At 36.8% G+C, this 15,582-nt stretch overlaps 1 protein-coding gene across 2 annotated transcripts in view; it reads left to right on the forward strand.

Annotated features, from left to right (window-relative positions):
* Positions 1 to 15,582, forward strand: part of HAUS6 (HAUS augmin like complex subunit 6) — a 50,471-nt gene that overhangs the window by 4,406 nt on the left and 30,483 nt on the right. For both annotated transcript variants that reach the window (XM_055428168.2, XM_055428169.2), the window contains exons 2-5: positions 6,872 to 6,967; positions 10,826 to 10,904; positions 11,416 to 11,548; positions 14,286 to 14,433. In XM_055428168.2, the coding sequence (XP_055284143.2) occupies positions 6,872 to 6,967; positions 10,826 to 10,904; positions 11,416 to 11,548; positions 14,286 to 14,433 (456 nt within the window). The remainder of the gene's footprint in view (positions 1 to 6,871; positions 6,968 to 10,825; positions 10,905 to 11,415; positions 11,549 to 14,285; positions 14,434 to 15,582) is intronic.

The raw sequence follows: 15,582 nt of genomic DNA on the forward strand, positions 1-15,582 counted from the left end.
TGTATTTCCATACAAATTGTGAGATTATTTGTTCTAGTTCTGTGAAAAATATCTTTGGTAGCTTGATAGGGATTGCATTGAATGTATAAATTATTTTGGGTAGTATACTCATTTTTACAATATTTATTCTTCCAATCCATGAACATGGTATATTTCTCCATCTATTAGTGTCCTCTTTGATTGCTTTCAGTAGTGTTTTATAGTTTTCTATGTACAAGTCTTTTGTTTCCTTAGGTAGATATATTCCTAAGTATTTAGTTCTTTTCGTTGCAACAGTGAATGGAATAGTTTCCTTAATTTCTCTTTCTATTTTCTCATTATTAGTGTATAGGAATGCAAGGGATTTCTGTGTGTTGATTTTATATCCTGCAACGTTACTGTAATCATTGATTAGCTCTAGTAGTTTTCTGGTAGAGTCTCTAGGGTTTTCTGTGTAGAGGATCATGTCATCAGCGAACAGTGAAAGTTTTAGTTCTTCTTTTCCAATTTGTATTCCTTTTATGTCTTTTTCTGCTCTGATTGCTGTAGCCAAAACTTCCAGAACTATGTTGAATAGTAGTGGTGAGAGTGGGCACCCTTGTCTTGTTCCTGACTTTAGGGGAAATGCTTTCAGTTTTTCACCATTGAGGATAATGTTTGCTGTGGGTTTGTCATATATAGCTTTTATTATGTTGAGGTATGTCCCTTCTATTCCCACTTTCTGGAGGGTTTTTATCATAAATGGATGTTGAATTTTGTCGAAGGCTTTCTCTGCATCTATTGAGATAATCATATGATTTTTATTTTTCAGTTTGTTAATGTGGTGTATTACGTTGACTGATTTGCGGATATTGAAGAATCCTTGCATTCCTGGGATAAAGCCCACTTGGTCATGATGTAGGATCTTAATATGCTGTTGGATTCTGATTGCTAGAATTTTGTTAAGGATTTTTGCATCTATGTTCATCAGTGATATTGGCCTGTAGTTTTCTTTTTTTGTGGGGTCTTTACCAGGTTTTGGGATTAGGGTGATGGTGGCCTCATAGAATGAGTTTGGAAGTTTCCCTTCCTCAGCAATTTTCTGGAAGAGTTTGAGTAGAATAGGTGTTAGCTCTTCTCTAAATTTTTGGTAGAATTCAGCTGTGAAGCTGGGCTTTTGTTTGCTGGGAGATTTTTGATTACAGTTTCAATTTCCGTGCTTGTGATGGGTCTGTTCAGATTTTCTATTTCTTCCTGGTTCAGTTTTGGAAAGTTGTATTTTTCTAGTAATTTGTCCATTTCTTCCAGGTTATTCATTTTATTGCCATATAATTCCTGATAGTATTCTCTAATAATCCTTTGTATTTCTGTGTTGTCAGTTGTGATCTCTCCATTTTCATTTCTAATTTTATTGATTTGGTTCTTCTCCCTTTGTTTCTTGATAAGTCTGGCTAGTGGTTTGTCAATTTTATTTACCTTCTCAAAGAACCAGCTTTTGGCTTTGTTGATTTTTGCTATAGTCTCTTTTGTTTCTTTTGCATTTATCTCTGCCTTAATTTTTACAATTTCTTTCCTTCTACTGACCCTGGGGTTCTTCATTTCTTCCTTTTCTAGTTGCTTTAGATGTAGAGTTAGGTTATTTAGTTGACTTTTTTCTTGTTTCTTGAGGTGTGCCTGTATTGCTATGAACTTCCCTCTTAGCACTGCTTTTACAGTGTCCCAGAGGTTTTGGGTTGTTGTGTTTTCATTTTCATTCATTTCTATGCATATTTTGATTTCTCTTTTGATTTCTTCTATGATTTGTTCGTTGTTCAGCAGCGTGTTGTTCAGCCTCCATATGTTGGCATGTTTAATAGTTTTTCTCCCATAATTGAGATCTAATTTTACTGCATTGTGGTCAGAAAAGATGCATGGAATGGTTTCAACTTTTTTGAATTTACCAAGGCTAGATTTATGGCCCAGGATGTGATCTATTCTGGAAAAGGTTCCATGTGCACTTGAGAAAAAGGTGAAATTCATTGTTTTGGGGTGAAATGTCCTATAGATATCAATTAGGTCTAACTGGTCTATTGTATCATTTAAAGATTGTGTTTCCTTGTTAATTTTCTGTTTAGTTGATCTATCCATAGATGTAAGTGGGGTATTAAAATCTCCCACTATTATTGCATTATTGTTAATTTCCCCTTTGATACTTGTTAGTAATTGTCTTACATATTGCGGCGCTCCTATGTTGGGTGCATAAATATTTATAATTGTTATATCTTCATCTTGGATTGATCCTTTGATCATTATGTAGTTTCCTTCTTTGTCTCTTTTCACAGCCTTTGTTTTAAAGTCTATTTTATCTGATATGAGTATTGCTACTCCTGCTTTCTTTTGGTCTCTATTTGCGTGGAATATCTTTTTCCAGCCCTTCACTTTCAGTCTGTATGTGTCCCTCGTTTTGAGGTGGGTCTCTTGCAGACAACATATAGGGGGGTCTTGTTTTTGTATCCATTCAGCCAGCCTTTGTCTTTTGGTTGGGTCATTCAACCCATTTACGTTTAAGGTAATTATTGATAAGTACGATCCCGTAGCCATTTTCTTTATTGCTTTGGGTTCGAGTTTATACACCCTTTCTGTGTTTCCTGTCTAGAAAAGATCCTTTAGCATTTGTTGGAGAGCTGGTTTGGTAATGCTGAATTCTCTCAGCTTTTGCTTGTCTGTAAAGCTTTTGATTTCTCCTTCATATTTGAATGAGATCCTTGCTGGGTACAGTAGTCTGGGCTGTAGGTTATTTTCTTTCATCACTTTAAGTATGTCTTGCCATTCCCTCCTGGCCTGAAGAGTTTCTGTTGAAAGATCAGCTGTTATCCTTATGGGAATCCCCTTGTGTGTTATTTGCTGTTTTTCCCTTGCTGCTTTTAATATTTGTTCTTTGTGTTTGATCTTTGTTAATTTGATTAATATGTGTCTAGGAGTATTTCGCCTTGGGTTTATCCTGTTGGGGACGCTCTGGGTTTCTTGGACTTGGGTGATTATTTCTTTCCCTATTTTAGGGAAGTTTTCAACTATTATCTCCTCAAGTATTCTCTCATGGTCTTTCTTTTTGTCTTCTTCTTCTGGGATTCCTATGATTCGAATGTTGGAGCGTTTAACATTGTCCCAGAGGTCTCTAATATTGTTCTCATTTCTTTTAATTTGTTTTTCTTTTTTCCTCTCTGTTTCATTTATTTCTACAATTCTATCTTCTAGCTCGCTTATCCTGTCTTCTGCCTCTGTTATTCTACTGTTTGTTCCCTCCAGAGTGTTTCTGATCTCATCTATTGTATTATTCATTGTATATTGACTCTTTTTTATTTCCTCTAAGTCCTTATTAAACCTTTCTTCCATCTTCTCAATCCTTTTCTCCAGGTTATTTATCTGTAACTCCATTTTGCTTTCAAGATTTTGAATCATTTTCACCACCAAAATTCGAAATTCTTTTTCATGTAGATTCCCTATATCTTCCTCTTTTGTTTGTGTTGGTGGGCATTTATCTTGTTCCTTTACTTGCTGGGTATTTCTCTGCTTCTTCATCTTGCTTATAATGCTTTGCTTGGGGTGGCCTTTCCCTCTTCTGGCCGTTTGTGGAGTTCTCTTTATTATGTAGTTTCCTTGCTGTGTGTGGGGTTGGACAGGTGACTTGTCAAGGTTCCCTGGTTATGGAAGCCTGTGTCGGTGTTCTGGTGGGTGGAGCTGGATTTGTTCTCTCTGGAGTGCAATGAAGTGTCCAGTAATGAGTTATGAGATGTCAGTGGGTTTGGAGTGTCTTTGGGCAGCCTGTATATTGAAGCTCAGGGCTAGTTTCCTGTGTTACTGGAGAATTTGCGTGGTATGTCTTGCTCTGGAACTTGTTGACCCTTGGGTTTAGCGTAGGTATGGAGACGTTTGATGAGCTCCTATCTATTAATGTTCCCTGGAGTCAGGACTTCTCTGGTGTTCTCAGGATTCGGGCTTAAGCCTCTTGCCTCTGGTTTTTGGTCTTATTCTTGGAGTAGTCTCTAGACGTCTCTATCTGTCATTTCCAAGGTGGTTCCCTCTGTTTTAGCTTCTGTCTGCTGGTCTCTTCAGTGTCTAATTTCCGCCCTGATACTAGGGGGTGGGTGGACACTTTTTAAGGCTCAGTTGTTCAGTCCTGTTCTCCTTTCGAAGACAATGGGCTGCTTTTCTGGGTGCCTGACGTCCTCTGCCAGCATTCAGAAGTTGTTTTGTGGACTTTACTCGCGTTCAAAAGTTCTTTTGATGAATTTGTGGAGGAGAGAGTGGTCTTGCCGTCCTATTCCTCCGCCATCTTGTTCCTCAACTGTATAGCACAGGGAACTCTACTCAATGCTCTGTGGTGACCATTGCTGCACCATCCTTGCTGCCCCGGTGCCACTGCTGTGAATACTGTGCTCCTCTGTGAACACCTCTCCCTCCATAAACTGGAATCTGAAGAGTCCACCATGTCTTTAGAGTCATCTCAGTTGGTTAGTGGGAAAGATCTACTCTTTTGAAACAGATATCCCCTTTAAAATTCTTTAAGCATGCATGTGGCATCAAATTTGCTTTAAAATTAAAAAAAAATTTGATTCACTTATTTGATTCTCACACACATAGGCACACATCAGTTCAGTTCAGTCACTCAGTTGTGTTCAACTCTTTGTGACCCCATGGACTGTAGTGTGCCAGGCTTCCCTGTCCATCACCAAGTCCTGGAGCTTGCTCAAGCTCATGTCCATTGAGTCGGTGATGCCATCCAGCCATCTCATCCTCTGTTGTCCCCTTCTCCTCCTGCCTTCAATCTTTCCCAGCATCAGGGTCAGGGTCAGATCTTCACATCAGGTGGCCAGAGTATCGGAGTTTCAGCTTTAGCATCAGTCCTTTCAATGAATATTCAGGACTGATTTCCTTTAGGATTGACTGGTTTGATCTCAATGCCATCCAAGGGACTCTCAAGAGTCTTCTCCAACACCACAGTTCAAAAGCATCAGTTCTTTGCTGCTTAGCTTTCTTTATAGTCCAACTCTCAGATTCATACATGATTACTGGAAAAACCCATATCTTCTACTAGATGGAACTTTGTTGGCAAAATAATGTCTTTGCTTTTTAATATGCACCTGTGTGCGTGTGTGCACACACACACATATGCATATATAGAGGCTGTGCTGTGTGTATCATGCAGCATGCAGGGATCTTAGTTTTACACCCCCACACACATAGAGGCTGTGCTCTGTCTTAGTTACACACACACACACACACACACACACACACACACACACACACACACACACACACACACACACACACAGTACTGTGTGTATCATGCAGCATGCAGGGATCTTAGTTTTACACCCCCACACACATAGAGGCTGTGCTCTGTCTTAGTTACACACACACACACACACACACACACACACACACACACACACACACACACACACACACACACACACACACACACACACACACACAGTACTGTGTGTATCATGCAGCATGCAGGGATCTTAGTTTTCGTGAGTTCAGGGATTGAACTCAGGCCCTGGCAGTGGGGTGTGGAGTCTTAACCACTGTACCGTCAGGGAAGTCCCAGATTCACATATATGTTGGTGCAAAATTTTATGTGTTTCTAGTTTCTGTGAGGATGTAATTGCATAGTCACTTTGCTTGTAAAGTTAAATGTAGACTTAACATATGATCAAGTAATTCCATCCCTAGATATTTGTCCCAGAGATTTGCATTTTGGAAAAATCATGCTGGTTCCATTACAGAGAATAGATTAGAGGGAGAATCAAGGCTTTGCAGTTAGGTGGACCTAAACTACGGAAGGCAGTGGGAATGGAAAAAAAGGTGATTCATTCACTTGTTTACTCAACAGATACTATTTGAACACAGTATTGGACCTGGGTATACAATGGTGAACAGAGCAAACATAAACTTTTTCCTTATAAAATTTTAGTCTAGTGGGTGAACAAACCTTTCTTTAAAGGTTATCTTTTTAAAAATTAGAAGTGTTGAAGAGAACAGGGTACTATGTGAAAAAAAAATAGGTTTGAGAGATGATAAGGAGGTAGGAACTTTATTTGTATTTTTTTGAGGACTAGAAGCATTCCAAGGATAAGAGTTGTTGACAAAAAGTTAAGCGTGGGAATTTTAATGTTAATGTTTTTCCAACTCAAAAAGTTTATTTCAGGAAAATAGCTTAATGTGTTCACAGAGGTACTTAGATCTATTTGTCATGTCATCTGTATTATGAGGAAAATCAAACTACTTTCTAATGTTGTTGAGATTAAATAAAATACTTCATGTTAAAGCTGAATGTACAGTTACTAACTTCATATGACTGGTGGAGATTAGCTGAGTTACTGCTTGTAAAAGGCTTAGTTAAAATAATACCTGACTAATAAAGTCAATAAATTTTAAGTCTTTTATTGTCAGAAATGGAGAAGGAAATGGCAACCCACTCCAGTGTTCTTGCCTGGAGAATCCCAGGGACGGCGGAGCCTGGTCGGCTGCCGTCTATGGGGTTGCACAGAGTCGGACACGACTGAAGCAACTTAGCAGCAGCAGCATTGTCAGAAAATGTTGGTTGGTATCACATCTTCACTTATCTTAGCCATGGTTTTCTCTTCACCTAATTAGACTTTCCTTTTCTTTTTGTAGAATGTGTTCACTGAAATAAAGTTCTACCAGTTTTCTTTTATATGATCTATATTTTCAGATACAAAATATAAAAACTTGCATGTATTAATTGGTTATAAATGTATACATGAAATAGAAAAATTAATTTGTTTTGATCTCTTGAGCAGAATGAAAACTACTAATTTGTGTCAAACTCTTACACAGCTTTTTGTGATACTTCGTTTTATTAACTTTTTCTTTTTTCCTGCCTTTATTTCCTTTTAAACCATAGAAACATGTTTGACAAGCTGAACCGTGATGCCTTTCATATAGTTTCTTATTTTTTGTTTCAAACACTTGACAAGTCTCTCACCAAAGAAGTTTTCAAGTGAGTAAAAGTTATTTCATTTTATTTTTGTAAGGGACTTAAAAAAGGGATTATGACTTGATATAGTGAGAATTTCAACTTTGGCTTTCAACTATTATTTTGAATGTATGTTATAAAAATTAGGTTTGGGTCTTAGAGATTTAGTACTTAACCTTTATTAATCTGAGTCCTTTTTTTCAGTACTTGAATTCATGGTAGATTTCATAAGTAATACGGATTTTATTTTATACATATATAATTCCTTACTTCTTCATAGTCTTAATTATTAGAATAATTAATTGATACTAATCTAGCCATACACTTAATTTTGTTTTAATTTTTGTTGTTAATTACCCCTTTACTCCCTTTTTTATAGGCAACGTTGTTTGTTTTGTCTCTTTTTATTCCCTAAAATCTCTGTAAATCATTATTATTTTGTCATAATATATAGAAGTGTCAAGTACTATAGAAAAAGATCATTCCTATTAAGTTTAGCTTATTGTCCTATATGGTTGTATATTAAATAGTACACGAAGAGATAAAAATGTGAATAATCACTAACCTTGATTCTAGGTTATTTTGTAGGTGATTTGGGTTTCACCTGTCATAAAAAAGTGTTCAAAATTGTTTTAAAATTTATGTTGTGTCATTCTCTTAAATAGTAAGTCCATTGTTTTTATTTATGATAATTTAATAGTCTTGCCTTCAGTTAACATTTTGAGTGACCAAGAGAACAAGTATATTTGAAACATATTTTGGAAATCCCTATCACTATATTATGGGCTTCCCTGGTGGTTCAACAGTAAAGAATCTGCAATGCAGGAGACGGGGATTCAATCCCTGGGTTGAGAAGATTCCCTGGAGGAGGGCATGGCAACCCTCTCCAGTATTCTTGCCTGGAGAATCCATGGACAGAGGAGCCTGGAGGGCTATAGTCCAGAGGGTTGTAAAGAGTCAGACACAACTGAAGCAACTTAGCAGGCATTCAGGCATCACTAAATTATAGGGCTTCCCCTGCTCAGATAAAAATAGATTTTTTGGATTTTTTTCCTCATTATAAACAAAATAGAGCTTATTTAAAGCAATTCAGCAAATACAGAAAAAGTTAAAGAAGTAAAAATCATTCTTAAACCCAACTAGACTAGACTGGTTCGAAATAGGAAAAGGAGTACGTCAAGGTTGTATATTGTCGCCCTGCTTATTTAACTTGTATGCAGAGTACATCATGAAGAATGCTGGGCTGGAAGAAGCACAAGCTGGAATCAAGATTGCCGGGAGAAATATCAATAACCTCAGATATGCAGATGAAACCACCCTTATGGCAGAAAGTGAAGAGGAACTCAAAAGCCTCTTGATGAAAGTGAAAGAGGAGAGTGAAAAGGTTGGCTTGAAGCTCAACATTCAGAAAACAAAGATCATGGCATCTGGTCCCATCACTTCATGGGAAATAGATGGGGAAACAGTGGAAACAGTGTCAGACTTTATTTTTTTGGGCTCCAAAATCACTGCAGATGCTGATTGCAGCCATGAAATTAAAACACGCTTACTCCTTGAAAGGACAGTTATGACCGACCTAGATAGCATATTAAAAAGCAGAGACATTACTTTGCCAACAAAGGTCCGTCTAGTCAAGGCTGTGGTTTTTCCTGTGGTCATGTATGGATGTGAGAGTTGGACTGTGAAGAAAGCTGATCACCGAAGAATTGATGCTTTTGAACTGTGGTGCTGGAGAAGACTCTTGAGAGTCCCTTGGACTGCAAGGAGATCCAACCGGTCCATTGTAAAGGAGATCAATCCTGGGTGTTCATTGGAAGGACTGATGCTAAAGCTGAAACTCCAATACTTTGGCCACCTCATGCGACGAGTTGACTCACTGGAAAAGACTCTGATGCTGGGAGTGATTGGGGGCGGGAGGAGATGGGGACAACAGAGAATGAGATGGCTGGATGGCATCACCGACTCTGTGGACATGAGTTTGAGTGAACTCCGGGAGTTGGTGATGGACAGGGAGGCCTGGCGTTCTGTGATTCATGGGGTCGCAAAGAGTCGGACACAACTGAGCGACTGAACTGAACTGAAACCCAACTAGAGAATATCACTGTTGTATTCCAGCCTTTTAATCTTTTTTCTATGCATATTTAATTTTTTTTCTGTGAATACACAAGGTATGTTATGCTATAGAAATATGAAAAATATGGGGCCCCCAGCAAATAATTATGCCTCAGAATAAAAATTTAGATAAAACTGATTATCAGTGGGAAGCAGTAGGCAAATTTTAAAATCCGTTATTCTTTACTAAAACTGAATTTTAAATAATTTTATATCTTGTTTGTTCGCAAAACAGTAACACCTACTGACTGTGATATGGGTTATCCCTAGGGGTCATGATCTCTTAGGCCATTCTTCTTGTGCTTTTCATAAACCATTTATGTTTCTCTTTTTTGCCTCGGGCTTAACATACTAATTTATTATTAATACCATCTTTATGTGTTAGCCTAGTAAATTCATTGAGTGTGTTGTCTTCTTTAACTGATTTTCAGTAATTTTAATAGTGATTCATTCCTATATTCATCCCTATGTATTAATTGATTATTCACACTAAATGGAATTTAACCCTATAGATGTTTATAAAGAGAAAGACCTAATTTCTTACAGGTTGATCTCTCAATGGCAACGCACTCCAGTGTTCTTGCCTGGAGAATCCCATGGATGGAGGAGCCTGGTAGGCTACAGTCCACAGGGTTGCAAAGAGTCGGACACGACTGAGCAAATTCACTTTCAGTTCAGTTCAGTCATGTCTGACTATGATGCCATAGACTGAAGCATGCCAGGCTTCCCTGTCCATCACTAACTCCTGGAGCCTGCTCAAACTCATGTCCATCGAGTTGGTGATGCCATCCAGCCATCTCGTCCTCTGTCGTTCCCTTCTCCTCCCACCTTCAATCTTTCCCAGCATCAGGGTCTTTTCAGATTAGTCAGTTCTTTGCATCAGGTGGCCAAAGTATCAGAGTTTCAGCTTCAGCATCCGTCCTTCCAAAGAATATTCAGGACTGACTTCCTTTAGGATTGACTGGTTTGATCTCCTTGCAGTCCAAGGGCTCTCAAGAGTCTTCTCCAGCACTACAGTTCAAAAGCATCAATTCTTTGGCACTCAACTTTCTTTATAGTCCATCTTTCACATCCATACATGACTACTGGAAAAACTATCGCTTTGACTGGATGGCCCTTTGTTGGCAAAGTAATGCCTCTGCTTTTTAATATGCTGTCTAGATTGGTCATAGCTTTTCGGTCATAGTTTTTCTTCCAAGGAGCAGTGTCTTAATTTCATGGCTGTAGTAACTATCTGCAGTGATTTTGGAGCCCAAGAAAATTAAGTCTGTCACTGTTTCCCCATCTATTTGCCATGAAGTGATGGGACCAGATGCCATGATCTTTGTTTTCTGAATGAATTTTAAGCCAACAATGTTAGCCTTTATTTAGCAATAATGTTTCTAGTGAGTGAGTAAGTGAAAGTCACTCAGTCCTGTCTGACTTTTTGCAACCCATGGACTGTAGTCCATGGGATTCTCCAGGCAAGAATACTGAAGTGGGTAGCCATTCCCTTCTCCAGGGGATCTTCCCAATCCAGGGATCAAACCCAGGTCTCCCACATTGCAGGTGGATTCTTTACCAGCTGAGCCACCAGGAAAGCCCAGGAATACTGGAGTGGGTAGCCTATCCCTTTTTCAGCAGATCTTACTGACCCAGGAATTGAACCAGGGTCTCCTGTATTGCAGGCAGATTCTTTATCAGCTGAGCTGGGAGATAAATTTGATATTTTAAAGTTTTGCTGAGTTTGTTTTTTTGTTCATAATTCTAATTTTTATTTTTGTTTTAAAGACATTGTTGGCCTCCATTTGATCAAAAACGTGATATTGAATTCCGAAAACTTTTTTGTGAATGGTTAAAAAAGATTTCTGTAAGTATTCTCTTTGTAAGAGATGCATACTTTCGAGCAGTTGAAAACTGCAATTTTTTGTCTGGCTTTATTGAGGTACATTAATTTTTTTAAAGGTGAAATCTTCTTAATGCTTTTATGGTAACAGTATAAATAAGAAATATCAGAATAATACTTTCTGGTGGTTTTGATTGGGACTCTGTTTCTGGGAAACCAGTTTTTTGACTAAGTGCCTTGGAAATAGATTTTTGAGTTCCTAGGAATTTATATAACAGTTTTTGTTTAAAGAAATAATTTTGACTATAGATTATTTTAGCTTGTGTCCCCGAATAGTATCCATAATTGTGGCTTTAAATTTTAATTACTTTTTGTGACTGAGTCTACCAAGAGCTTAGAAAGATTCAAAAATTTAACTTGTGGTTCAAATGGAATAATTCTGATAAATCCTGTTGTGCTTCAAAAACAGTATGATATAAATATAAAGGTTATCGTTGATAATGTCTTCAAATTGTCTTATTTCTTTTTATCATAGGCTGAATGTGGAAGTAGCTTTCCTCAAGTTGTTGGTTCACTATTTCTGTTTCCCGTTGGTCCTAAGTTTATTCATATAATGTATCACTTTGCAAGATTTGTTGCAGTAAAATATATAAAAACCCATTCTAAAAGTAAGTTAAGCTTATGGTAAGATTTTTTTTTTTCACTTTGATTCTTGGTTTTTATTATTTCTTATAATTTGTAAGTCATCAAGAGAGTTTAATAAAATAAGGTAAGATAAAGATACTACTTTATCTCAAAAGGCAAATAGTTAATATATTTTATTGGAACTGCAGTTTGAAGTCCTGTCATAATGAACATAAGTAACAATGTGGATTATTATGTTCTAATAAAGGATTGGGGAACATTTTCTGTGTGAGATCTGACAGTGAATATTTTATGCTTTGTGGACCACATAAGAGTCTCTGTCACATACACCTCTCTGTGAATTAAAAAAATTTTTTTTGTAATACAACTCCTGAAAAATGTAGACAGCAGGCTTAGTTGCTCACCTCACAAAAACGGGCCAGGTTAGACCTACAGGTTATGGTTTGCCTATAATACATTGTATTAAATGTTGTATTGAATTTGTTAGAGATTTAGTTTGGCTACTGGCAATATGTTGGAATATTTTGGTTTGAAATTGTGTTTTAAAGGGATTTGATCTATTTGCTAAATCTTAGAAACAAAATACGGGATTTTTATGCTAAGACTTAATGCCATTTGTAGCTTATTAAATATGCTGCTCTGTTTAATTGAGTTATGCTCATAAAACATGGGAAGAAAAAGTTGAAAATGTTGGTGCAGTACAGTCCCATCTTCCAGTTTCTGGAGATAACCACTGCTGACATTTTGATTTCTTTTAGATGTTTTGTTGTTGTTGTTATTTGTTTTTTTAGTGTCATATTGTACATTTTAAGTATTTTGAGTAGGTAATACATTCTCATGATTCAGAATTCAGAAAGTGAAAAGTGTCTTCCACCTCTGACTGTCTAGTGATATCTATAGAGGTGGTGTCTATAATCTAGGTTACCTGGATTCCCTTTTCAGAAGCAGCCATTGGAATCGGTAATTCTGGCAAATATGTGTATATTCTTTTTAAGCCCTAAATGGTGACGGTTTTCAGTCTTGTGTTTTTTATGTAACAGTGTATATTGGAGATCATCACATATTAGTTCATAGATCTTATTCTTTTTCTCTCTTTGGAGCTGGGTATTTGAATGGGTGTGTCATAGTGTATTTAGTCACACATTTGTTCTGACAGACATTTGGCTTTTTTTTCCCCCCTAATATTTTGCTATAAAAACAATGGTACAATGACAAACTTTATACATATATCATTTTGTGTGTGTTCAAAGTACATATTGTGTTTGTGCATATATGTATTTGTGTAAATATATATCTGTACAGTACCTTTTTTTTAGTTTATCTTCTCTGCATGGTTTTTTAAAACATGTACGTGTGATCTCATTTTATAAGTATTTGCTTATTTTAAATTTAATGTGGCATGAGCACTTTACCAGTGTTTCTATTAGATGATCCATTTTAGTTACATGTAACCTGAACTATTTTATATGAATCATGTGTATTTGGATTTGACAAGAGTTTATTGTACATAAAGCTTTTAGGCATGGGTTATCTGATTTATTATTTAAAGCAGTTTCATTTACCATATTCAGTTTATGGATGACTTCTATATCCAATAAACTCATCTCCTGTTAAATATTTAGAATTTTTGATTATTTTTTTGTGGGTGATCAAGCACCTGGATTTGTCATGTTAAGTATGGTGTGAGGCCATTGTTTTCCAGCATATCTATCTTTATTGTATTAGCCATCTTAAAGTAAAATTTATTATATTTTATTGCACGTGAAAACCCAAACTCTAAAATGTTTGGATGGATTTTTCTCAGGGTCTGCTTTGATCATTAGTAACATAGCCAAAAATAACTTGAGAAATGGAGATTGGTTTTATTTGGTTGTCTTGTCCTGTTGGTCTTACTAGGAAGAAAAGTAGGCTGATGGCAGCAATGAAGGTGATGTGATCTCACCTTATCCCTTCTAATTTTCTTCCTTTGTTGTTAAAAGGTGTGTTAAGAAGTTGCTTATGTGTAACAGCGTATTTGTTTATGGGTGTTTTGTGCTGTGATAATAATTATTTTGGGCAGATGGATTCTAAAAATTTTTAGTTATATAAAACAACTCAACTTCAGATAATCCTTTTTTGTGTATGTTCAGTCATTTAGTTATGTCACACTCTTTGCGACCCCATGGACCGTAGTCTGCCAGGCTCTTTCTGTCCATGGAATTTTCCAGGCAAGAATACTGGAGTGGGTTGCCCTTTCCTACACCAGGTGATCTTCTTGACCCAGGGATGGAACCCTTCTCTCTTACATCTTGTGCAATGGCAGGCTGATTCTTTACCACTGTACCATCTGGGAAGTCCCCAATCCTTTTTTAGTTGCCTTCTTTAAAAAACAGGTCATCCTTGCTTTTTATTGAAATGAGTTGTATCTTTGTGTGTATTGTCATACCAGCTTTTAAGGTTTGTTAGTTAAGTGAGGTTGTTAATTTCTCAACAGTCTCACATTTTTAATATTTATTAGCTTGTAAGTCTAAGTTTGGGCTTTCCTTGTGGCTCAGACGGTAAAGAATCTGCCTGTAATGTTGGAGACCTGGGTTCAATTCCTGGGTTGGGAAGATCCCCTGGAGGAAGGCATGGCAACTCACTTGAGTCTTGCATGGAGAATCCCCATGGACAGAGGAGCCTGGCGGGCTACAGTCCATGGGTTGCAGAGTCGGACATGACTGAGCAACTAAGCACAGCACAGCACAAGTCTAAATATTCTATATTTTATCTTCCATGTAGATTCTTCTATACGTTTTACAGAGACATTTAATGTAAAACCACAAGATTTGAACATATGCCTTGCCAGATGCCTTGTAGCACGTAATAGATTTTTACAAGTTTTGCAAAGAGAAGATTGTGTTACCCGAAAATATCAAGAAAATGCACAGTAAGTAATACTTTGATAGTTAGAAAATGAAGATTCCTTTCTTTTTGAACAAATGTCATCAGTATCCCTCCGGTGGCAGTAATTCATGAATACCTCAAAACCCCTTGGCAATTAACTTTTATCTTTCCATTTTAAAGCCTGATCACTTCTGAATAAAGTACTTTAAAACTTTAAGCATGCTGTAAATGAAAGTTTAGACAAAAGGAGGATATCATTTTTGTTCAAAAATTCAGTTTCTTCAGGTGTTTCTTCTTTTAAACATGGAAATAAAATTTTAAGCTGTAATTATAGTGCTCATTCTATTTTGTGTCTTTTTTTCTATTGATATTTTATTCTGTAAATTTTTCCATATTTCTTTAATGTATTACTTTTAATGTCTACTTAGCATCTGTTGAGAAGGTATACTGGTTTCTTTAGCCATTTTATATTGTCTTATATTTATTTACGTTCATCTATTCAGCACATTTTTTTTTATTTGTACCTCTGTGTGCCAGATATTGGTTATACACTGGTCCTACAGCATTAAACAAAGAGGCAAGGTTCTTACTCCCAAGACATAGATTATGTCCGATTTTTAATAATTATAAACAACTGTAGTAAGATAGCTTTTTAAATGCTGTCTTATCTATTATGAAAGCTACAAAATCCTTTGAAATCTCCTTAAAACTGCAATGTTGCCTGCCTTAGGTTACATTTACATTTATCCCCTAAGAATGTGAGATAAGGATAAGAGAGCAGAGTAGTCTAATCTCCAGCATTTTTTACCTGAAGTCAGAGTTTATGAACCAAGAAGTTGTGGTTTATCTCAATAGTCCTGCCTATATGTTAAATCACTCTTGTAATTCTTAAAGGGAGTCTGGAGCCTTTTTAAGACTAGCTACTGGTATATTTGCCCTGCTTCATTGCATGCTCCAAGGCCAAATTTGCCTGTTACTCCAAGTGTTTCTTGACTTCCTACTTTTGCATTCCAGTCCCCTATAATGAAAAGAACATCTTTTTTGGGTGTTAGTTATAAAAGGTCTTGTAGGTCTTCAAAGAACCGTTCAACTTCGGCTTCTTCAGCGTTACTGGTTGGGGCATAGGCCTGGATTACTGTAATATTGAATGGTTTGCCTTGGAAACGAACAGAAATCATTCTGTCGTTTTTAA

The sequence above is a fragment of the Moschus berezovskii genome, chromosome 7, assembly GCF_049115385.1.
Source record: "Moschus berezovskii isolate FMDL1 chromosome 7, NW_MosBer_1.0, whole genome shotgun sequence".
Taxonomy (NCBI): Eukaryota; Metazoa; Chordata; class Mammalia; order Artiodactyla; family Moschidae; genus Moschus; species Moschus berezovskii.